Consider the following 24,156-nt stretch of genomic DNA (forward strand, 5'->3'; position numbering starts at 1 on the left):
CAGTCATTCCTGGATTATACCAAATGATTACCTTTGGGAGTAAAGATTTTTTAAGTGATCTTTATTTCTTCCATGTGCATTTCTGTGTTTTGCAAATTTACAACCATGAACACATAGTTACCCTTTTGTGATCAGATAAAAATAATTGCCACGAAAATAGAATAAAAATTTTAATGATTCTATGATTGTTTTATGTAAAGCTGGTTCCTATCCCATCTCCTTTGTCACTGGGCTGAGAGGAGGAACAAATAGGATTCTAGAAACGACAGCTTTTGTTATCGAACCAGGAACTTGCTGGAGAGTAAGCGCCACTTCGGGTCCCTGGGGGAAACCGCCAGCTGCCTGTGATCTGTTATGCACTGAATGTTTGTGTCATCCCAAAATTCATATGCTGAAGCCCTACCCTCAAGGTGACTGTATTTGGAGATACGGCCTTTAGAGGTAATTCAGGTTAAATGATGTCGTAAGGGTAGGGTCTTAATCTATGGAATTAGTGTTCTTGTAAGAAGAAACACTGGAAAACCCTTCCTCCCTCTCTTTTTCTCCTCTCTCTTTCTCTCTCTCTCTCCCTCCCTTCCTCCTTCCTTCTCTCTCTCCATAGAGGAAAGACTATTTAAGGGCAGAGCTTAAGGCAGCTTTCTTCAACCCAGGAAGGAAGCTCTCATGAGGAACCAAATTGGCCACACCTTTATCTTAGACTTCCAGTGTATCTTGGGCTTCCAGAACTGTGAGAAATAAGTTTCCGATGTTTAAGCCACCCAGCCTGTGGTATTTTGCCATGGCAGCCCAAGCTGATTAGTACATGATCTCCCGAAGGCCCCACATGAGACAATCTCAATATCCAGCAGTTCTAGAATTCAATGCAGTGCCCACTTCTGCTCTGAGCCTGGGCCAGAGTCAGAGGTCTGGGGAATAGAGCCATGAAGCCCGAGGAAGATCTCACAAAACCACAATTTCCTCACAATCTATATGGAAAAAAATTTCATCTGGGATGAACCTAGACCCTTCGCTTCATATGTGCATTGATGACCTCGGCTTTAGTTGTTGAGTCCAGGTTTCAAAAGGACAAGAGTCATTGTAATTGATGACAAAGGATTGGTCCCAGGAGAACTCACTGCTTCCTCCCTATCAACAGCTACGTCACAAAATAGAACACAGAATATAATGCAATAAGCAAGTTTCACACACGGTTTCCCGTAAGTGGTTTAACCAAAATATCTTTATTTTTACTTTGAGTGACAAGGATTAAATATTACATGAAAAATCTCCAGACCCCGCTTTGACTAACACTTCCCTGTTCTCTAGTGATAAACAAGAATTCAAGTTTCAACTCATTCCTGAATTAGATTCTACTCACGGCTCACACTGAGTTTTCTTTTGCTAGAGCCGAAAACAAAATTTTAAGTAATGTTACAGGTCAAGTTAAGTTTCTTCTTCATTCAGTTCTCGGTCCCTTACAAACTCGCAGGAAAGTTTCAGTTACTCTTTTAGCTACTAGAATGCAGTCCTTCTCAAGTCACAGATCATCTGACCCAAGTCCTCGCTGGTAGGAAAAATTTCAGAGGGTTAGGAATCCTACCTATGAGATCAGAGACTGAGCTACTTAATTGCTGTGTTGTGTGGCGCCGTTTCAGGGAAGGTAAACTTGTTTTCATGGGCTATGAGAACAGATGCAGCCAGGACGAGATTCTGCCCTAGGGGAGTGTTGGGACACACTGCACCTCACACTCTCCCTGGGTTTCGAACCGGTTAGCGTTGCCCCCGCAGCTGCCGTACCAGAACTGTTGGCAGGACTGCTTCTCCTTGTCGTAGTACCATTTCAGGGTGTAATCCTGGCACTTCCCTGCCATTGGGTCCATGGAACAAGGATCTGCAGCAAAACAAAGCCAGGGAGAGCTGAATGTCCTGCAGGAGCATGATGGCAAAGGAAAGATGGTTTGGAGACAGAGCTTGGGAACGAATCCCAGCCTCACCATCGACTGGCTCTGTGAGCCTGAGCTTGTCCTGAACGTATTCTCTCTGAGCCCCAGTTTCTTCACCCATAAAAGCAGTGGGAAAACCCACATCACAAGTTCGTCATAAGGTGGCATGGAACATACGTGAAAAGCATAATACAGTTACAGGCTTATTTTGCTTGGTACTCACCATATGGAAGATACATGAGATAATGTGTAAATGAGTGAACGAATGAATGAATGAAGCTTTCTGATGTCAAGAACTCCTCGCTTGCCTGTTATGCTCATTTCCCTCTTTTTTCAAATTGTATCAATCCCTTGACTTATCCTAAACCCATCCAGCCTTCTAGCGACCTAGCAAAATATCCAGCTTATTACATGTATTTCTTACTATAGTACCCTGACACTTGCCCAAGAAGTTAAGATGTATCTATTATAAGAAAAACATGATGTTCCTGAAAAATGAAAAATAGCATTTATAATTAACAAGTTACAACAGAACCAAATCTGAGATGCCCTGAATTTTACATCAGACATTAATTTCCCTATGTATGTAACTTCTGTCTTCCAGGGAGAACAGATTTCCTTGGATACACTTGATGTCACAGAAAAATACTTGTCTTAGCTCAGCGGCCATATAGCATAGAATAATGGTATCCTTCAAATAGGATTTCCCCCTGGGCCTTCTAAGCACCACCAAATAAAAATGATAAGGTCTTCAAAAAGCGAGAGGCTAATATTCATTGTCAGCTCCTTGGAAGACACCTCCCATTGCTATAACAAGCCCAGACCAGTTTTCTTGAAGGAGTGACCACATGTGCTGGGCCCAAGGGAATGAGATACACTCTCAGTGAGGTAAAGAGCTGCTCGTGGAAATTGTCCAGGAGAAGAAACCAGAGCAAATGCTTCTCCAAAACTTGTCAGAGTTAATAGGAAAATACTCCAAAGGTGAACTTTTGGCGTATTCTGTGGAGTCAATAAACAGATCTGGGGCTCAGCATTCAGCACCCTCTACCATGACAAACTAATTTAAACTGACAGCCAAGGACTTGTTCAAACAGATAATTCACAAAGCAGAAATAAACTACTGGGACTTCATCAAAATAAAAAACCTTCTGCTCAGTGAAGGAAACAATCAACAAAACTAAAAGACAACCTACAGAATGGAAGAAGATATTTATTTGCAAATGACATATCTGGTAAAGTGTTAGTATCCAGAATCTACAAAGAACTTATCAAACTCAATACCCCAAAAATAAATATTCCAGGTAAGAAATGGACAGAAGACATGAATAGACATTTTTCCAAATAAGACAAACAGCTGGGGGCGCCTGGGTGGCTCAGTGGGTTAAAGCCTCTGCCTTCAGCTCAGATCATGATCTCAGGGTACTGGAATCAAGCACCACATCGGGCTCTCTGCTCAGTGGGGAGCCTGCTTCCTCCTCTCTCTCTGCCTGCCTCTCTGCCTACTTGTGATCTCTGTCTGTCAAATAAATAAATAAATAAATAAATAAATAAATAAGACATACAGCTGACCAACAGACACATGAAAAGATGCTCAACATCACTCATCATCAGGGAAACGCAAATCAAAACTACAATGAGATATCACCTCACACCTGTTAGAATGGCTAGAATTAACAACACCAGAAACAACAGATGATGAGGAGGATATGGAGAAGGGAGAACTCTCTTGCACTATTGGTAGAAATGCAAGCTGTGCAGCCACTCTGGAAAACAGTATGGAAGTTCCTCAAAAAGTTAAAAATAGAGCTATCCTATGACCCAGCAATTGCACTACTAGGTATTTATCCAAAGGATACAAACATAGTGATTCGAAGAGGCACCTGCATCCCAATGTTTATAGCAGAAATATATACAATAGCCAAACTAGGAAAGAACCCAGATGTACATCGATAGATGAATAGATAATGAAGATGTGAAATGAATATATATGTGTGTGTGTGTGTGTGTGTATATATAGATAGATATAGATATAGATATAGATATAGATATAATCTATATCTCAAAAAGAATGAAATCTTGCCACTCACAACAATGTGAATGGAACTAGAGGATACTGCACTAAGCAAAATAAGTCAGGCAGAGAAAGAAAAATACCATATGATTTCACTCATATGTGGAATTTAAGAAACAAAACAGATGAACATGGGGAAGGGAATGAAAAATAAGATGAGACAGAGAGGGAGACAAACCACAGCAGACTTCTAACTATAGGAAAAAAACTGAGGGTTGCTGGAGGAGAGGGTAAGTGGCAGGATGGTAATGGGCATTAAGGAGGGCACTTGAAGGAAGGAGCATTGGGTGTTAGATGCAACTGATGAATCACTAAGTGCTACCTCCAAAACTAATAATAGAGTATATATTAATGAAATTGAATTAAAATTTTTTAAAGTCTTTCAAAAAGTAAAATAAAAACAAATGCTTAATGTCCACTGAAAATTTAAAATGTGGCTATTGCAACTAAGGAACTGATTTGTTTATTTAAATTTAAATAGCCAATGTGGCTAGTGGGTGGTCAGTACAGCTATAGGTGAGTAAATCCTGATGCTTTCTCTCTGAGGTATTCTTTGTAAGACTCCAAGCCTCTGAGTCTTCAGTTTTATCTTATCAGTAGGATATGACATTGGGCAATATATGTCACCCAAGCAATTATTGTCAGCCCCCAATTTTACATTTGCATTATTTTTATCATCAACATTAACTTTTACCTTCTTAGAAAGATTCTACAGCAGTGTTACTCAAGAGGTCCATGAAATCAAGGAATGAAGGCAAAAAAGGAGGAAAGATGAGTGTTGGATAGGACTGGGTGTTTCTCCTGGTATATATGTCTTATAGTGTAGTCATGGAGGAAAAACAAAAACAAAAACAAAAAACAGATCTGTGTGCTCTGTAGAGATCACTGGAATTGAAAATATGTCAAGATTGGCCTGGTTCTGGGAAAGAAAGGACACTCACTTAATTCTTCACAAGTAAGTACAATAAAAGATTGCCAGCGTTACAGCAGAATTTGACTGAAGATACAGGGGCACAAAGGAGGCCATGAAAATTTAACACTTCCTGGGGTCAGAACAGACTCTAAGTGGAGGTGAACTTGAGTAGTGAAAGGTGAATAGAGGTAGTCCAGGTGGCCACCATGGAGAGGAGGCAGATGGGCAGGTGAGGGTGAGCACCTCTATGGCGACAGGAAATAAATAACAGGGCATGAAGGGACAAATACTGCGCAAGGTGTCTGCAGGGGAGTGGGGGCCAGAGAGGCCCCAGAAGACCACGGCAAGGGTCTGATTGAGGGACCTGTTTGCCTTTCCCAGGCAGAGAGACGCTATCTTCTAAACAATGGGGAACTATAGAAGAAGAGAAATGGCAGTCACACATGTGTAGGCAAATAAGAAAAATTAATTTGGTGCCCAGACAGCAGTTGGAAACAGGACAAATTGGAAGAAATGAGATGATAGAGAGAGTTCCGCCATTACCCTAGAAGTGAAAGCCAAAGTGTTGGAAAAAAGATGTGGGAAAGGGGGAGGGACTTGAGGGATGCTGAGGAGAACCACACCAAGGTCTGGTCACCAGCTAGAGCGGGGAGGCCAGGAAAGGAGAATGACCAGCATGATGTTTGGGTTTTGGCTTTCCATTCCTGGGCTGATGGTGGTGCATTCCAGGAAAAGAATAGATGAGGAAAAGGTTTAAATGGTAAAGACAAGTGGAGCTCATTTAACTGAGTTTGTTTGAGATAACTGAGGACATGTACCACAGCCCGATCTGGACGGTAGGTGAATACACTGGTCTGCAGCTCAAGAGAGTAAAGAAGGTAGAAGATATGGATTTGGAGTCATCAGTCACAGGGGAAAGCCAAAGTCCTGGCAGAAAAGTTCACCCCTTGTGTGTGTGTGCAGAGTGCTTGGGGGCTCACCGCAGGCTCTGGGGGGAAAGCATGGCAGGTTGAGCCTGAAATTAACAAAGCCTAAAAGTCTGTACCACTCATTTGCATAAGCTTCCTCTAAAGAAATACCCACTTTGTCCTTAATTTTAGTATCTTTTTTTTCCTATTCTTAAAGACTGGCTTATATGTAAACATTGTATCAACATCAGATTCCATAAAACCCGGATCCCCCTGTGAGGATGGACCTGGAAAGAGGAGCCCACAAGAATGGACAAGTGAGAAGTGGGAAGACCAAGATAAGAATGCTGTTTCTGAAGCCTGGAGAGGAAAAGGTCTGAAGAGAAAGGTAGTGGGTAAAGCCCCAAGGAGGCTTTAAGTCAGGTCTTCAAGTCAGGTCTGAAGGGGCCCTTTGATCTTTCTTGACAGCTCGAAGCACACTTGAAGACAAGGGCTGGCTGTTCTTTCTGAAGAGGGCTAGAAACGAGGGTGTGCAGCCAGCCCTCTAGGAGGTCACAGGAGGCTTTACCTGGCCAACTTTATTTCTTTTGAAATCAAAAAATATAAAATAAAATAAGGACATCTGCTAGAGAAAGAGACATGGCAGAAGGAACTTGAAGAAGTTGTGAAGGTTTAGAGGGCCCTTGGAAGGCAACAGGAGAGGAACTGGCCAGAGCCAAGTTACTGACTGTGGGAAATTGAGGGGAACTTCCAGCCTCAGTGTTTGACTCTGAATAGGACTGGATGAGATAACTGGTAAGCTCTCCTCCATCTCCTTCACTTTGAATTTGTGGGAGAGGGTGCTTAGAGAAGTAGTTCTCACACTTGGTTGCTCAGTGGACTCACTGGGTAAGTTCCACACGCAGAGATTCTGACTGAAAGTGTCTGGAGTAGGGTCTAAGCATTGAGAATGTTTAGATTCTCAAGCAATTCTAATTTACAGCCAAGATTGAAAATCACCACCTTAGTAAGATTACCTGAGGACATTCTATAGTGGAAATACAAGAACTAGCAAGATCAGTTCTTCTATGCTTAATGTTTAACTGTCCGTGCCAAGAGTGCCAATTCCTGAGCTGTCTGGTTTTGTTATTTCCCTTCAGACATGTGTTTGCTTTGGAATCTAAGAAGAGAAAAGGACATATCATTGGTGTCTTAACAGCTAACTTGTATCCTTCTATGTGGCAAACACAAATTATCCAGTTTTATTCTTAAAATAATCCTATGAGGTAGGTATTCACATAATCCCCACTTCACAGATCAGAAAACTGAGCCCCTGGAGAACCATCTGGGCATTCAAAAGTTCTAGGCAATTATCTCTCATTGAATCTAAGCAGGACTGACCCCACCACTCACTAGAAACCTCTTCCAGCTATCTTTTCCCTGCCTTTTCAAAACTTCATGGCCAAATTCCCCCCATCATATCTCTTTCTGATGTGTTTACTGTTTTGCTTAGTTTGCTCATTAAGAGGTAAGAGGTAACATGGCATTTGCATGATCACATGCCATAGTCAGAATCAATGCTACCATTGTTTGAGACGGATCCAAAATATTCCCAACATGCTTCGAAAACATTCTTTAAACTTGTTCAGGTTATATGTAGCCACTGATACAGAGATGAAGGAACCTTCTACTTTCCTTCAAGGTTAGGAGTATGTTCGCCACTTCTGCAATAGATCATTGCTTCTGGGTCATGAAGTAAACACTTTACAGGGTTTGTCTCCATAATAATATTCCCTGAAATAACTGCCGTTCAGTTCTAGTTTTACAGTCAGACGAGAGTCAGCCTTCATATGTTTTCTTAAATTAATGGCTTTAGTTACATTCATGAATTTGTGCATTTGAAAGGAAATTACCTACAAAGCCAAAATTTTTACTCTAACACTGTGCACAGGAATTTTTTTTTTTAATGAAGACAATCTAAGGAGCAAGAAATAGTTTGGTTTTTACCATAGGTAGTGCCTGAATTTCCTTCTTTTCCAGTTTGCTTTTGTCTTGTAGATCTTTCTTGTCCATTTCTTTCAGCACCATATCCATTCTTTTCATGACTATCAAGTGTTACTTGCCAAGTTACAGATTTCATTGTGGCTTTTCTATTCTCCTTTAACAAAACATTTGTCCCTTCAAGTGCTTCTGGATCATCTGCAAAGCCAGATCTGCCAAACTGGGGCTTGGGCAACCTGCACAGAAACAATTCTGTCTCAAATTGCAAAACAATCACAAAAACGGGGAGGTTCAGTCCCCAGCTGGTATGAGTGGGCTCAAGAAACTTCAGGTTTGAGCATTTCCTGATGACTGTGGTGTGAGATTGGCTAGTTTCTTAGGTTTGCAGAGATGTTTGTATAGAAATCAGAATAATATGGTTGGCATTATTAATTTTGCCTCTGAGACATGGGATTAAAGGCTGGGAGGATGTAGTAGAATGGGAAATTGCTATTTCTTTGCTTTTAAATACTGATGTGGCCTTTAAGTTTGTTATATTGGTCCTATATTATTCTTAACATTAAAAAATAATAACTTAAAAAAAAAACAGATCAAAGTTGTCAAACAAAGGAGCATCCTAGCCCAATGGTTTGGGTGAAGTCAAGGACTTGGCATTGCCTGTTACCTTTTTTTAGGGAAAGAGGCTCTTGCATGGGGACAAAGCTGTGGGATAACCTCAGCTCTGCCTTCAGCCTACCTCCTGATAGATCTAAATGGTTTCAGCAGAGTGTCCCCTCGGTTCGGGCCTCCACATTTTCCAATGAGCTCAGGGGATGGGTATTGGTTTATCCCATCTAAAAATAAAATAAAATAAGTAAATCAAATCAAATCAAGCACAAAATAATATAAAACTTTAAACATACAGTAAAATAATGTATAAAAACAAAATATTATCCATTAAGACATAAAATTTAAAAGACAAGAGGACAAAGCATAAAATAAAATATACAATAAAATAAAATAAAAAACAAAAAAAAATCAAACAAAACATACAGACCAAAAAAATCTGTAAACATAAAATGAAAAAATTATATAAATTCAAATAAATCATAGAGCAAATACCAAAATAAAGGCAAAGAAAATAAAAATCCAACAAAATAAAAACATGAAATTCATCCTATCACATAAATACTATAAAATAAAATCAGAACATAAAAGAGTATACTAAAACATAAAATTAAACCTAACATAATGAAACATTTAAAAATTAAGTAAAATGAAATTGGAACAGACTGGGAACGTGATTCCCCCAGCCTGCTTCTCCCTCAGAGTCACTAAGCCACCAGCCATCTATTAGAATTCTGTCCTCCACTTCCTACAAAGGTAAGGAATCAGAATCCACATTTTAACAAGATCCCTGAAAGATACATGGGCACATTAAAATTTGAGAAGCACTGTTATATGCCACTGGATTCTGTAATCCATATTCCTAAATATAGGAATAATAAAAATTATTCTTTGTATTTGCACAACACTGGTGCTTTCAAAGTCCATTCACATGTATACTGGAATGCAGACTTCACAAATAAGGACAAGACTGTAATTCTCATTTTGGTAAAAGGGAAAATCAAGAGGTTAAAGTAGAAATCTGAGGCCTCTCACACAACAAACGAGAGGGCCCAAATAAGAAACCAGCACTAGGCTCCTCATAGTGTGGAGGCCATGATAGCTCAGGGTTTTCAGGAAATGCGCTGGGGCTGCTCTCTGGGACTCCCCAGAGGACACACTCAGCAAGGGTGAAAGTTCAGTGGGCACCTACTTGCCCAAATACCTGGCTCTACTAAGTTCCTCTCCCAACCCTACCCAGGGCATCCTCAGTGCTTACTTTTTAGAATGTTCAGGAAGGCCCTCGTGAATCCTTGGGCATAAGCTACTTCCTGGTCTGAGATTCCCTCCAGACGCAGCAGGTGCTGCTCAGTGGGGAGGCTGGCCACACCCTCCAGCTCGGCCAGCTCTTGGGTACTCACGCCCGGGCCCAAAGCCAGCACAAACAGAGTGATGCCCTCGCACTTGGCCTTCAGGGACAGAGTTCTTAGCTTCTCCTGGTCCCAGCTGCTGGTCTCGCTGGCCACGATGGCGAAGAGGATCCGCACCGGCCTGGGCAGAGGGGCTGCCATGAGCACCTTCTCCAGCGTCCACTCCAGGGCGTGTCCCAGGGCAGGAGGTCCCTGCAGAGTGCGCCGGGAAGCCTCCCGGATGTACTTCCGCATCCGAATCTTTTGGCGGTAGGAGGTTAAGTGGAAGCCCTCCAGCACAGGGGGGTTCCCTGCACCTGGCCAGAAGTCTGGAGTCGTGTGCATCACCAGGGCAGCACGCGCCCCACGGGGGGACATGCTGGGCTGTGCCGTCACCTCCAGGTCATTGAGCACAGCATCCACTAGACTCAGGGCAGTGCGGTACACATCAGCACCAACGCCATAGGAGCTGTCTACCACGAATGCCATGTCCATGTCCGCTGTGAGGGGTCCTGGCACGCTCTGTTCACACTCTGGGTCTGGTCTGCACTTGTCTGGGGAGGAAGAGCCAGGAGAGGCTGGGGTTACCACGCATCCCTTTCCATTCCACGCAGACACATTCCCAGACCCTCGGTAAGAGCACATGCTGCTGAGTGCGACCTGCATTGTGTTAACAAGGTGAGCTGATGGGCATGGTAAGTAATCATGCCCATTTTTTCAGAAGAATGAATTCAGACAATCTAGCCCTACCATTAATGTTTTTAACCAGTAGGCTATGGTTTTCTAATTTCTGGGTTCACAGACACCCACATGATTGATCCTGGCTCTCTTACTGGGTATGTGACCTTGGGCAAATTATTCAGCCCTCCCCATGCCTGTTTCCTCATCTGTCAGTTGGATATAATGATGATAATAATATGTACCTTATGAGGTTGTCTGCGAGGTTTAAATAAAAAGTGAGTCAATACAAATAAGCACTCAGTAAATACCAGCCAGGCTTATCCTTCTATAGGAGAAGGAACCAAGACCCAGGGAGACCATGTGTCAAAAGATTTGGTGGGTGTGAAAGCAGCTCATCAACTGTAACATACACTATAAACAGCAGTCACTGTATTTGACTTGACCAACTTCTCAGGGCAAATCTCCCATGGCAGTGTTAGGTCTAAGTGTGGACCAGTAGAGGGAACAATTAAATCCCCTTTCAGTTTCACCTATAGGACTCCCTCTGGCCCTGGGTGCCAGGGGTGTGGATGAGAGTGCTTTGCACTTGGGCAGGCAAGGGCTTCAGCACAAAGTTCTCTTTGGCACAGATGAATATGAGTGCAGGTATAGTGATGGAAGCCAGAGACACAGACACATCAAATGACTTGCCAATATTCCACTGATGGTCAATGGCTGTTCCAGGCTGAGCATACAAGATTCTGGACAATTAGTTCAGAGGTCTGCCTTGCACAGTAAGGGCCCACTAAGTGAGGAACACAAGCCCAGCCATCAACAGGAGCCTGGCTGGACAGATAAATAAGCAGAGCAGACCAGGGATGAGACTACAGGGACAAAAGGGACTGTGGGGCCCTCTAAAACACTTGCCCATCAAAATAGGTCAAGTACAACTCAGTTCAGGCTGACTATGGCCACAAAGGAATACAGTGTCTGTGATTCTCAAGATGATTCCTAAGAAAAACTGGAAATCCGGACTTTATAGGAATTCCCAGATTCTAAGACTCTGCACATATTCAAGTGAAAATACATCTGTAGGGCCCATCTAGCCTGTGGCCACCAGTGAATTCATCCTGCTCTAAAGACATCAGTCTGATCAGAAACGCTGAGTGCGTTTACCATAGCAGAGAGTACAGTGGGCCATGTGCTCCACGTCCTGGTGCCTCTCGGTCTCCCAGACGAACAGCTGAAATCTGTTGGTTCCATCCATCTAATCCAAACACATACACAAGATTATCAGTAGTGGCATTTTCCAATTCAGATGAGAAAGACATTTGTTTCATAGTTTTAGAGAATACATGTATTTATATACAGATAAATAATTTGGTATTCCCTATTACAGTTATTTATTGTCACTTAGTTCTCTAGTTCTAACCTGAACATTAGACTACTGTTGCTGTGGGGACATGTGGGTCTTCAGACTCCCGATGTGTATAAAACTCAACCAGTGTTGTGTTGTGTTGTGTTGTGTTGTGTTGGAATGAAGGTCAGGGAATTGAAGATTCAATCATTTATAAATTCCATAAATGTTTAGTGATTATCCACAGTATGCAAGATGCAATATGGTGGGAGCTTTAAAGAGGCAGACCCTTTGAGGAGGTGGTCATATAGGTCATACACCATTAGAATGGAAAGAGGTAGATACCATAAGGGAGGCCTCTCTAGCATATTCCTGGTGTTCAGGGCTGGTACATACCAAAGCCAGAAGGCAAGAGGGAGGAGGACTCAGGGAAGGCTTTGTAGGGATGGCAAATCTATTTACCTCCTTCCTTCAACCTTTCCAATTATGATTAATGTAATAACTGATATCAAAACTTAAAAGCAAACAATGATAACAACAATAAATCCAACAGATTCATGTGACAACCAGGTAATCAACAAACCCATTCCCTCTTCTTCCTAGGGCCACAACAGATGACATTTTCCATTGTCCTTGTAGTTAACTGGGACCATGAATGGGGTCTAGCCAATGCCAGGTGGGTGGAGGGATCCCATTTCCAGATCATGTATGATACTCTGTGTGTGCACATCTGTCAGCCAAATATGAAGGACTCAGAGAAAGATTTAGAGGCCCTTCTGTATGAGAGAGTCTTTGGTAGAAGCCCAGGTCCTAAAATGGCTGCATAGAAAAAAACGCTTGTCCATTCCACACACACATCCAAGGACCCACATTCCCTTGTGACAGATGAGGAAAGAATACCTGATTATGTTAAGCCACTGAGACTTGGACATGAATGTTTCTGCAGTTAACCTTCCCTGACAGATGCAGATTATTTGCAGACCTTATACCTCATGATGAAATTTGGAATACTGTCAGATTATTTCTGTCTAGGTGTGAGGGGGTATCTAAGATTATTCATGTCCATCACATTGTCTGCTGTCAAAATGTGAAGGACAGGGCACCACTGGAGGGCAATTCCTCTTCCTTAATCCCTGTGGCCAAGTAGGTTGTAGACCCACCTCTAGAATCAAGGTGCTAGGGACATGAAGCTGTCATGCTAACCCTCAAGCAGAGAAGACAGGCAAAGGCTACTTTGAGAAAGAATTTTCTGTAACATGCCCTCCTAACAGAGCTCTTCAGTCTTTCTGGTTGGGACTGCAGCATATCCTCAACTTTAGCTCTCAGAGTGAGATTACATGAAAGAAAAACCCATGTGGAGAAAGAAATATAGAGTTGAACTTTTGGAGAGAGGAGCAAGATGGTGGAGGAGCAGGAACCTAAATTTCATCTGGTCCCAGGAATTCAGCTACTTATCAAACCATTCTGAATACCTGCAAACTCAACAGGAGATCAAAGAAAAGAATAGCAGCAAATCAAGGAACAGAAAATCGACCACTTTCTGAAAAGTAGGACAGGCAGAGAAGAGAATCTGAGGGAATAGATGGAAAGATAGACCACAGCGGCAGGGCCCAGCTTCTGGCAAGTGACAGAGTGGCAGAGTACAAAATTGAAACTTTTACAAGTCTGCTCTGTGGAGGGAGGTCGCTCCAGTGGCTAAGCAGGGGGTGGAGCACTTGTGGGGACAGTGAGGTCTCAGGACCTGTGGGATCACAAAAAACCTGGGGTGTCTGAGTGTGGCAGAGCTCCCAGGTATCAGATGGGGAAGCTGGCTGCAGAGACAGAGCCAAGGAGTGGGATCTCAGCTCTGGGTTGCCATAAACTGTGATCTGATGCACAGTCAGGCCACCGTTCTTTGAACAGAGATCCCACAAGTGGCAGATCCGGGGAGACCCCCTCCTTCCTCCTCTGGGAGGAGTGGCACAGGAGTGCACTACAGGAATCTGGACAGGAATCTGGTGCAGGGCCCTTGCACCAGAGATAGAAATTACCCAGTCTTCTCTGTCACAGACTGGGTAAGCAGAGTGCGGCTGGAAGCCAGGGAGATGGGAGTCACTGACTCCTTTTCTTTGAGGGCACATTGAAGAGTGGGACCCCAAGCTCTCGGCTCCTCTGGGGCCAGAGACTGGGTGGCCACCATTATCATTCTCGTCCCCCAAAGCTGTACAGAAAGCGTTCAGGGAACAAAAGCTACCAAGAGCAAAACCGAGCAGATTACTTAGACTGGCCCTGGCAAGTCCCATGCAATTCTGACTCAGGGAAAGACATTTGAGAATCACTGCAACAGGTCTCTCCATCAAAAGATCAGCAAGAACATCTAGCCAAGACCGAGTTTACCGATCATCGAGAACTGCAAAACTCCAGTGCTAGGGGAATACAGCACATAGAATTCACAGCTTTTTCCCCATGATTCTTTAGTTTTTCAAAGCTAAATTTTTAAAATTGTCTTTATTGTTTCTTTTTCTACTTTTTTAAAAAAATTTTTCTTCTTTTCTTTTCCAACCAACATCTTATCAATTCCGATTTTAATTTTTTTTTATTTATTTTTTAATTTGTTTGACACACGGAGAGAGCACAAGTAGGCAGAGAGGCAGGCAGAGAGAGAGGGGAAAGCAGGCTCCTCACCAAGCAGAGAGCCCGATGCAGGACTCGATCCCAGGACCCTGAGATCATGACCCGAGCCGAAGGCAGAGGCTTTACCCACTGAGCCACCCAGGCACCCCATCAATTCCGTTTTTAAATACTTTTTTAATTTTTATTTTTATAGTCATATTCTATCCCTCCACTGTAATTTGCCCTTATTTTTGTGTATATATATGAGTTTTTTTTCAAAATTTTGGGAGACAATTTCATCTAACAAACCAAAATATACCCAAATCTAGTGTACATTTTTCTGGGGTTATTGTTACACTATTAGCATTTTGTTCTCATTCATCTATTCTTCTCAGGATAAAATGACAAAATGGAAAATCTCACCTCAAAAAAAAAGCAAGAGGAAGTACTGACTAATCAATACAGACATTAGTAAGATGTTGGAAATAGTGTTCAGAATGATGATTATAAAGATACTAGCTGGGCTTGAAAAAAAGCATAGAAGGTACTAGAGAATCCCTTTCTGGAGAAATAAAATCTTACCAAGTCGAAATCAAAAAGGTTATTAATGAGGTGCAATCAAAAAATGGAGGCTCTAATTGCTATGATAAATAAGGTGGAAGACAGAATTAGTAATATAGAGGACCAAATGATGGAGAATAAAGAAGCTGAGAAAAAGAGAGACAAATAACTACTGGATCATGAGCGGAGAATTTGGAAGATAAGTGATACCATAAAAGGAAAGAACATTAGAATAATTGGGATCCCAGAAGAAGAAGAAAGAGAGAGGGTGTAGAAGGCACACAGGCGTAAAGTAAAGTGGAGAACTTCCCTAATTTGGGGAAGAAAACAGGCATCAAAATCCAGGAGGCACAGAGAACTCCCCTCAAAATCAATACAACTAGGTCAACACCCCATTATCTAATAGTAAAATTTACAAATCTCAGAGACAAATAGAAAATCCTGAAAGCAACTCAGGACAAGAGGTCTGTAACCTTCAACAGTAGAAACATTAGATTGGCAGCAGACATATCCATAGAGACCTGGCAGGCCAGAAAGAACTAGCATGATATATTCAGGGCACTAAATGAAGAAAATATGCAGCCAAGAATACTATATACAACTAGGTTGTCATTGAAAATAGAAGGAGATCCTGGATATCAACCTTTTGTCTGTACTATAAAGAACTTCTCAAACTCAACACACACAAAACAGACAATCATATCAAAAAGTGGGCAGAAGATATGAACAGACACTTCTTCAATGAAGACAAACAAATGGCTATCAGACACATGAAAAAATGTTCATCATCACTAGCCATTAGGGAGATTCAAATTAAAACCACATTGAGATACCACCTTACACCAATTAGAATGGCCAAAATTAGCAAGACAGGAAACAATGTGTTTTGGACAGAATGTGGAGAAAGGGGAACCCTCTTACACTGTTGGTGGGAATGCAAGTTGGTGCAGCCACTTTGGAGAACAGTGTGGAGATTCCTCAAGAAATTAAAAATAGAGCTTCCCTGTGACCCTGCCATTGCACTACTGGGTATTTACCCCCAAAATACAGATGTAGTGAAAAGAAGGGCCATCTGTACTCCAATGTTTATAGCAGCAATGGCCACGGTCGCCAAACTGTGGAAAGAACCAAGATGCCCTTCAACGGATGAATGGATAGGGAAGATGTGGTCCATATACACTATGAAGTATTATGCCTCCATCAGAAAGGATGAATATCCAACTTTTGTAGCAACATGGACAGGACTGTAAGAGATTATGCTGAGTGAAATAAGTCAAGCAGAGAGAGTCAATTATCATATGGTTTCACTTATTTGTGGAGCATAACAAATAACATGGAAGACATGGGGAGATGGAAACAAGGGAGTTGAGGGAAATTGGAAGGGGAGGTGAACCATGAGAGACTGAGGACTCTGAAAAACAACCTGAGGGTTTTGAGGGGGCGGGGGGTGGGAGGATGGGGAAGCCAGGTGGTGGGTATTAAGAAGGGCACGTATTACATGGAGCACTGGGTGTGGTGAAAAAAACAATGAATACTGTTACATTGAAAAGAAATTTTAAAAAAAGAAAGAAAGAAAATAGAAGGAGAGATAAAAAGCTTCCAGGACAAACAAAAACTAAAAGAATTTGTAAACACCAAACCAGCCCTACAAGAAATATTGAAAGGGGTCCTCTAAGCAAAGAGATAGCCTGAAAGTAACAGACTAGAAAGGAACAGACAATATACAGTAACAGTCACCTTACAGGCAATATAATGACACTAAATTCATATCTTTCAATAGTTACCCTGAAAGTAAATGGGCTAAATGCTCCCAATCAAAAGACACAGTGTATCAGATTGGATAAAAAGGCAAGGCCTATCGATATGCTGTCTGTAAGAGACTTATTTTAGACCGAAACCACACTACCAGATTGAAAATGAGGAGGTGGAAAGCCATTTACCATGCTAATGGACATCAAAAGAAAGCTGGGGGTGGCAGTCCTTATATCAGACAAATTAGAATTTAAGCCAAAGACTGTAATAAGAGAAGAGAAAGGATACTCTATCATAATTAAAGTGTCTATTCAACAAGAAGATCTAGCAATTATAAATATTTATGCCCCTAACATGGGAGCAGTCAATTATAAAAACCAATTAATAACAAAATCAAAGAAACACATCGACAATAATATAATAATAGTTGAACAGTAACACCCCTCTTACTACCACAATGGACAGATATTCTAAGCAAAATATCAACAAGGAAATAAAGACTTTAAAAGACGCATTGGACCAGATGGACATCACAGATACATTCAGAACATTCCATCCCAAAGTGACAGAAAACACAATCTTCCCTAGTGCATATGGTACATTCTCCAGAACAGTTTACATCCTGGGTTCCAAATTAGTTCTTAACTGGTACCAAAAGATTGGGCTCATTCCCTGTGTATTTTCAGACCACAATGCTTTCAAACTAGAACTCAGTCTCAAGGGGAAAGTTGAAAATAACTCAAATACATGGAAGCTAAAGAGCATCCTACTAGAAAATGAATGGGTCAACCAGGAAATTAAAGAAGAATTTTAAAAAATTGTGGACTCTGAGGAACTAACTGAGGGTTTTGGAGAGGAGGGGGATGGGAGGTTGGGTGATCCTGGTGGTGGGTATTGTGGAGGGCACATACTGCATGGAGCACTGGGTGTGGCACATAAACAATGAAGTCTGGAACACTGAAAAGAAATTTTAAAAAATAAATTTTTTTAAATAAAAAAAATTTATAGAAACAAATGAAAATGAAAACACACTGTTCAAAATCTTTGGATGCAGGAAAGGCAGTCCTAAAAGGAAAGTACATAGCAATACAAGCCTTTCTCAAGAAAGGTCTCAAATACACAACCTATCCCCACACCTAAAATTGCTGGAGAAAGAACAGCAAAAAAAAAAAAAAAAAAAAAAAGCCTAAACTCAGCCCAAGAAGAGAAATAATAAAGATCAGAGCAGAAATCAATGAAATAGAAACCAAAAGAACAGTAGAACAGATCAACAAGACAAGGAGCTGGTTGTTTGAAAGAATTAATAAAATCATTAAACTCCTGCCCAGATTTATCAAAAAGAAAAGAGAAAGGACCCAAATAGATAAAATCATGAATGAAAGAGAAGAAATCACAAGCAATAGTGAAGAAATACAATTATAAAAAATATTATATGAGCAACCATATGCCAACAAATTAGACAATCTGGAAGAAATAAATGCATTCCTAGAGGTACATAAACTACCAAAATTGAACCCTGAAGAAATAGAAAACCTGAACAGACCTATAACCAGCAAGGAAATTGAAGCAATAATCAAAAATCTCCCAACAAACAAGAGCCCAGGGCCAGATGGCTTCCCAAGGCAATTCTACCAAACATTTAAGGAATAATTAAAACCTATTCTTCTGAAACTGTTCCAAAATAGCCAATAGAATCCAACATACATTAAAAAATTAAAATTTCCTCACCTGGTTATGCTATTTCCTGACTTAATTCAAATCAACCAAGACTGACTAAACAACTACAAAACAGAGGTTTTAACAATCCCTGCAGAAATACAAAACTGACAATCATACCCTCAAAGTGTGTAAGACCTAGCAGGAAGGACAGATAAACAAATTTCAAGAAAGAAAGAGGTCAAATAATATGTTTTAGGAACAAAGGAAGAGAGGGTTCATTTGAAGCTCAGGGGATCTAGGGAGCCTGATGAAGATACTGACATCTGGCACTTTGGGAAGAATGAGTAGGATACTTACTTAGCAAAGAAGCGGGCAAAAGATTAGAATCTGGAGGAACAGCATGTACAAAGGCCCAGAGGTACACAGTGGTTTTCTCTAGAAGTCTCCTTTGTTCCCATTCCCTATAGATTAGAGAATGCCCAGCTCCAATGTGCAGCCACACAGCACATCTGAAACCCTGGAACCCCCTGCCAGATGGTGGAGGCGGACATAAAGAAAAAGGGCAGAGCTGCCCAAATTCAACATTTAGATCTAAATTCCACATGGTCATCATATCTGAGTACTGACCAAACCAAATGGTCCTAATTAATCACCAGGGGTTAGAGAGAACAGTAGACATTTGATAGCTTTCCTGGAAATCACATGAAGCACTTTGAAAGGCTGCTGAAATCAGGATCCATGGCAGTGTTCCAGGAGCTATGGGAAGACTGAGATAACCCTAGGAGCACCCATTTTATTCCAAGAGTTGTGGGGAAACATTAAATTCGGGTACATTACTTTTAAATCACAAGAAACATATGGAAGTGTGCTATAAAATGCAGTGTTTGTGTGAATTTTTAAGATTGTATGAAAGACATTAAAGAAATCCAAATATCCTCCCAAGTTTGGTCCATGAGAAGAGTCCAATGCAGCAGTAATGGATGTGGTGTCAGTATCCCAGGTCCTTTTCCTTGATCTGCCGTGGTTGGCTGTGTGACCTTGGACAAGGGTCTGGTGCCTAAGATTCCTCAGCAATAGAGTTGAGGGTCTGAATGGATGCCACAAGTTTTCTTCCTGTGTCAACACAGCCTGGTCCTCAGTTCTAACCTTCTGTATTTGCCTCATGTTACCTTTTCTATCCGAGCAACTCAGAGGATGTAACTCTTCCATCTGTTGTCTGCTTATTGGAAAATTACCAAACCCAACTGAATTGGAATAGTTACAAAACTTACATCTTTTTAAAAACTTTTCTTAGGAAGAATAATTTTGTGATCATGCCTAAAATGTTTAGTGTTCTTGCAAAAATAGAATTGTGGGAACAAGTACACAAAAACACAATGGAAGTCCATCGGTAAGTATGATTCAGTATAGATTCATCCATACCCAGTTGTCATTAATGAATCTCTAATTACTTTGAATTTGTGCGTACCAGCATGGTCCTAGTCACTGATAAGGTAAACAAGATAATTCCTGGGAAAGCTCAAGCAGAGAGACAGTGTGGGAGAGAATTCAGTATGAGGAGAGGAGAAAATTGGCTCTATGAGTCTTAGTGAAAACTCCCATCAGCATCAGAGAAGAAAATTTCATAAACAGAGTACCTTAAACACAGACTAAGTGACCTGCTTGGGGCGCAAAACTTTACGGTAGTTTGAATCAATGCCTCTGGCGAGTTTCTCAACTTCATTCCTGAGTGTCCAGCTGTAGTCTGTTGGGACTAGTTGTGTACTAAACACGGGAGTTTATGGAGGGGAGAAGACATGGCACATGGATTTGCATTCACATCTTCTTTTATTTCTTAGACAGAAAGACACTTCTTCAAAGGATTCAGACAACTCTCAAACTCCAGCCTCCAATTTTTAAAGAAGTCCCCATGAGCCCTGAGCTGGAGAGACCCACAGGGTTCAATCCAATGCTCTCGCTGTTGCACAAAGCTGCCAGCATCATGGGACAATGTTTATTCCTGGGACTGAGCTTGGGGAGGCTCTCGATTTGTATGGGAATAGAAGGAAAGAAAGCAAGTGCTGGGGAGGAGGATTTGCCTTGGACGGAGGGAGAGCTAACTGGACCCTAAGGAGAGAGACTTAGAAACCATCTGGCTTCCAGCTGAGGCAAGAACTTGGGGAACAAGGGAAAATGGACAAACTGGGGAAGGAGGCAAACAGAGTAGTCATGCAACCTGTGACTGACCCCAGGAGCTTGAGTCCAGCCCTGGCTCCTTGCAGTTGGCATGACCCCATCCTACCAAGACTGCCATGAAACAGCTGCCTACTCCTGGACTTCCCAACTAACATTAGGGATTGGCATTGGATGGAGGTGGCAGGTGGCAGAGTGGAACTTGGAAACCTGACAGATTAGAGTACAAATTCCAGGACTATGCAGGTTAAAACAAGTTGCTTTACCTCTGGCCTTCCCTTACCACATCTGTGAAATGTAGATTATCATTACTAACTTGTGGGATAGCTATGAGGATTGGACCAACACTCCTCAAACTTTAACACTCATGCAAACCATCTAGGGATCTTGTTAAAAATGCAGAGCCTGGGATGGTGCCCCCAGCAGGCTCTACCCCACTCTCAACGTGGAGCGTGCTTGAGAGTCTCTCTCTCCTTTTCCCTCTGCCCCTCCCCCAACTCGAGCATGTTCTCTCTTTAAACAAATAAATTTTTAAAAATCTTTTTTTAAAATGCAGAGCTCAATTAATTAGATCAGTGGTAGAGTCTGAGATTTGGCATTTCTCATTCTCTTGCTGCTGATCCCAGGACCACATTTTGAGTTTTGATGGGTTAAGATGACAAGGCACGAAAACCACATAGCACAGTGGTTGGAACTTCATAGGTGCTTACAAATAGAAGCTGTCTAATTTAATAGTTCTTGGGTGAAGAGGCACCCTTCAGGTCCCTGAAGAAGATATGGTAATAATAATGGCTACCCACTAAGTATACACATAGAAAGTGTCAGCTCAATGTCCCTGTTGTCAGCCCAACCTCTTAGGATTTTTATGACATATCTGTGAGCTTATCCCCATTTTATAAGTGAATAAGTTGATGTCCCAGTGTCAAGAAAACATGTCCAGATAACATACAGGACCAAAACAGAGTATGAAGTCTTTTTTTTTTTTTTTTGAGATTTTATTTATTTATTTGACAGAGATCACAAGTAGGCAGAGAGGCAGGCAGAGAGAAAGGGGGAAGCAGGGTCCCTGCTGAGCAAAGAGCCCAATGTGGGGCTCGATCCCAGGACCCTGGGATCACAAGCCAAGCCGAAGGCAGAGGCTTTAACCCACTGAGCTACCCAGGCACCCCCAGAGTGTGAAGTCTTTACCTAATTTCTTCCCTTGGCTGCTGATCCTGGACTTACAGCAGTAACAGTCTAATGGAAAATAGCAACCCACAAGGCCTCAGCTACAGGTTATCCATGGCTTCTGGAAGAGTCTCTCCAGGCAACCCAATACTTTCTTAATTTAAAAAAAAAAAAAAAGTCCTCCTATAATTTTTCTGAATCCTGAAATTACACAAAACTTATAATTACCCACCCCCATTTTTTTGACCATCCTCTTAATGTGTCTATCCTTTAGAGCTGATTTTCTTGTCTCCATGATAGCCAGCACTCCATTCTTTGGATTCTTCTCTTTTAATACACAGAAATAAAGAGAGGACTAGTTCATAGGTTTGTCTCATAGTGTTGTAAAGATAAAATGAATTAATACATGGGAAGAATTTAGAACTTCTAAACTCCCTTCCTGTTCTTGACTTTTGAACTCAAAATCTCATTGCTGATGAAAACTCCAGACCTTGAGCAAGTTATTTAACTTTTCCACGTCTCAGTTTCATTATCTGAGAAATGGGCCCATAATAGTTATCTCACTGGGTTGTTATAAGGATTACAAGAACCAATAAGTGGAAAGATCTTAGTATAGTGTCTGAGTCAATAAACATGAGCTATTTTCCTAGGTATTGTTTCAAGGGAAAATGTACTAGACTTTTCATAAAGAAAAATAAAATTTGAAATCTGGGGACTCAAATTTTGTTTTCCCTGCAATCCTCTGCTTTTTAACTTTAAAAAACAGAGCAAAGATTTTGAGATACATACAGACAACTGGATCCAGACACAAATAGTCCAATGCTGCAAAACTTTTTTTAGGGCTAAGATGACTCAATGGGTGGCTTAAAAAGTCTTTTTAATATGCCCCACGGCCTCTGAAAATGTTTAAATGGACTGAGAAGTTCGGAATCTGTTTATATAATGATTTCAAATTGAACAACTATCATTTTTCCAGAAGAAGCATGTGGGTGTTGTTTTGTGAAATAAAACAAAATAGAGGGAAAGACAAAAGCCTCACGCAACGTCAGAGAGATTCCTCAGGCAGATAATTCCAAAGACAAATTACAGGATATTTCTACTCTCCTAACAGGATACCCCTAAGGATAATGCACAGAGTAGGGGAGAGATTCAGGGCTGCAATTATCTCCAGTTACGAAGAAATGAGGATTTTTCTGACAGGCCTTGAGAATGGAGCTATCATCCTTATGGTTTCTCTCCTTGCTGGTGTCAACAGAAACGAGGTCATCCATTACATTTGAGCGGGCAAGCAACACTTAGCACCATGTAACACTTCTACTTTGTTACATTTAGGAAACAGAATTGGTTTCCAGCACCCCAGGGCAAGAATATGTCTAAGAAACAGAAAGGAGAGCAGAGAGAGAAGTGACCAAGCTGAGGTCCAAGTGTACTGAAGCTAGCAGATTCTTTTCACATACGATTATATCCTTTTACCTGGAACCTAAAGCAACTAAGAAGCCGAGAGCACCCTGACCAAATATTCACTCTACATCAAATCCCAACAGTCTGCCCAGGATCCTCTCAGACAGCCACACTGCTAGACATTTGAGGTATGTAACTGTACCCCAAGGGTCACTCTCCAAATGTTAGGGAGATGCTTTTTTTGTAAATAGATCATTACACCAGGAAGGGAGCTAGATAACATTTACTTGTGACCTTCTCTCCATTTTAGAGCTGAGCAAAATGAGACTCAGAAAGATGAAGAGACTTTTCCAAAGGCACTCATTGTTGATGGAAGAGCCAGTCTTTAATTTTAACTGTTATTTGGTTATATCCTGCCTTTAGGAATCCATTCAGGAAGTTATTGAGGGCTGCTCCATCAACAATACATCTCTGCTCACACATCCTCCTGGACAAGAGGGATGTTACAGCAAGAAAAGAACTCAGTGCTTTGCATTTTAACTTTGTTTATCAAAACCCAGGGTATGTAGTCCAATGGTTGCAAGCTATCATAATTTTATCTATTGATTCTTAGAAGCATATCCACAGCTGTGATAACAGTGTCTGTCACCTAACCTCTCTCTTTAAAAGAAAATTAAATGGTCTAGCACAGCTAAATTAACTAGCTATTAGGCTGAACTATATGACATTTTCATTTTTGCTAGCCCATCACAGTTGAATATTGACAATGGAGTCTCTTAGAGAACCTGTCTTTATTTTGATAGATCACCCCATATATTCCATGAGAATGTGTTATGTGGGTTTCAGTTAGAGAAGTCACGTCTGGAGAATAGGTAAATAAATTGTGGTATGTACACACTTAGCATAGTTCAGAACAGCAGTAAAAAATAATGATACCCATATACACAACATAGATAAACAAGGAGAACAGACATTATGTTGAGTGGAAGATGCCAGGCACGAAAGAGTACATGTTATAGGATTCAATTGAAATGAAGATTCAGAACA

The 24,156-nt window shown here is 41.3% G+C and overlaps 1 protein-coding gene across 1 annotated transcript in view; it reads right to left on the minus strand.

Moving 5' to 3' along the window:
* Window positions 1-1,298: 1,298 nt before the first annotated feature.
* LOC309860745 (collagen alpha-4(VI) chain-like) overlaps window positions 1,299-24,156 on the minus strand; it is a gene marked incomplete at its 5' end in the record, with an annotated part of 101,520 nt that continues 78,662 nt past the window's right edge. The window contains 5 exon segments of the mRNA XM_082723185.1: window positions 1,299-1,870; window positions 7,801-8,030; window positions 8,531-8,627; window positions 9,659-10,342; window positions 11,625-11,715. Of these exon segments, the coding sequence (XP_082579311.1) occupies window positions 1,695-1,870; window positions 7,801-8,030; window positions 8,531-8,627; window positions 9,659-10,342; window positions 11,625-11,715 (1,278 nt within the window). The 3' untranslated portion in view covers window positions 1,299-1,694.

Source organism: Mustela nivalis (assembly GCF_964662115.1).
Source record: "Mustela nivalis genome assembly, chromosome: 1".
NCBI classification, from domain to species: Eukaryota; Metazoa; Chordata; class Mammalia; order Carnivora; family Mustelidae; genus Mustela; species Mustela nivalis.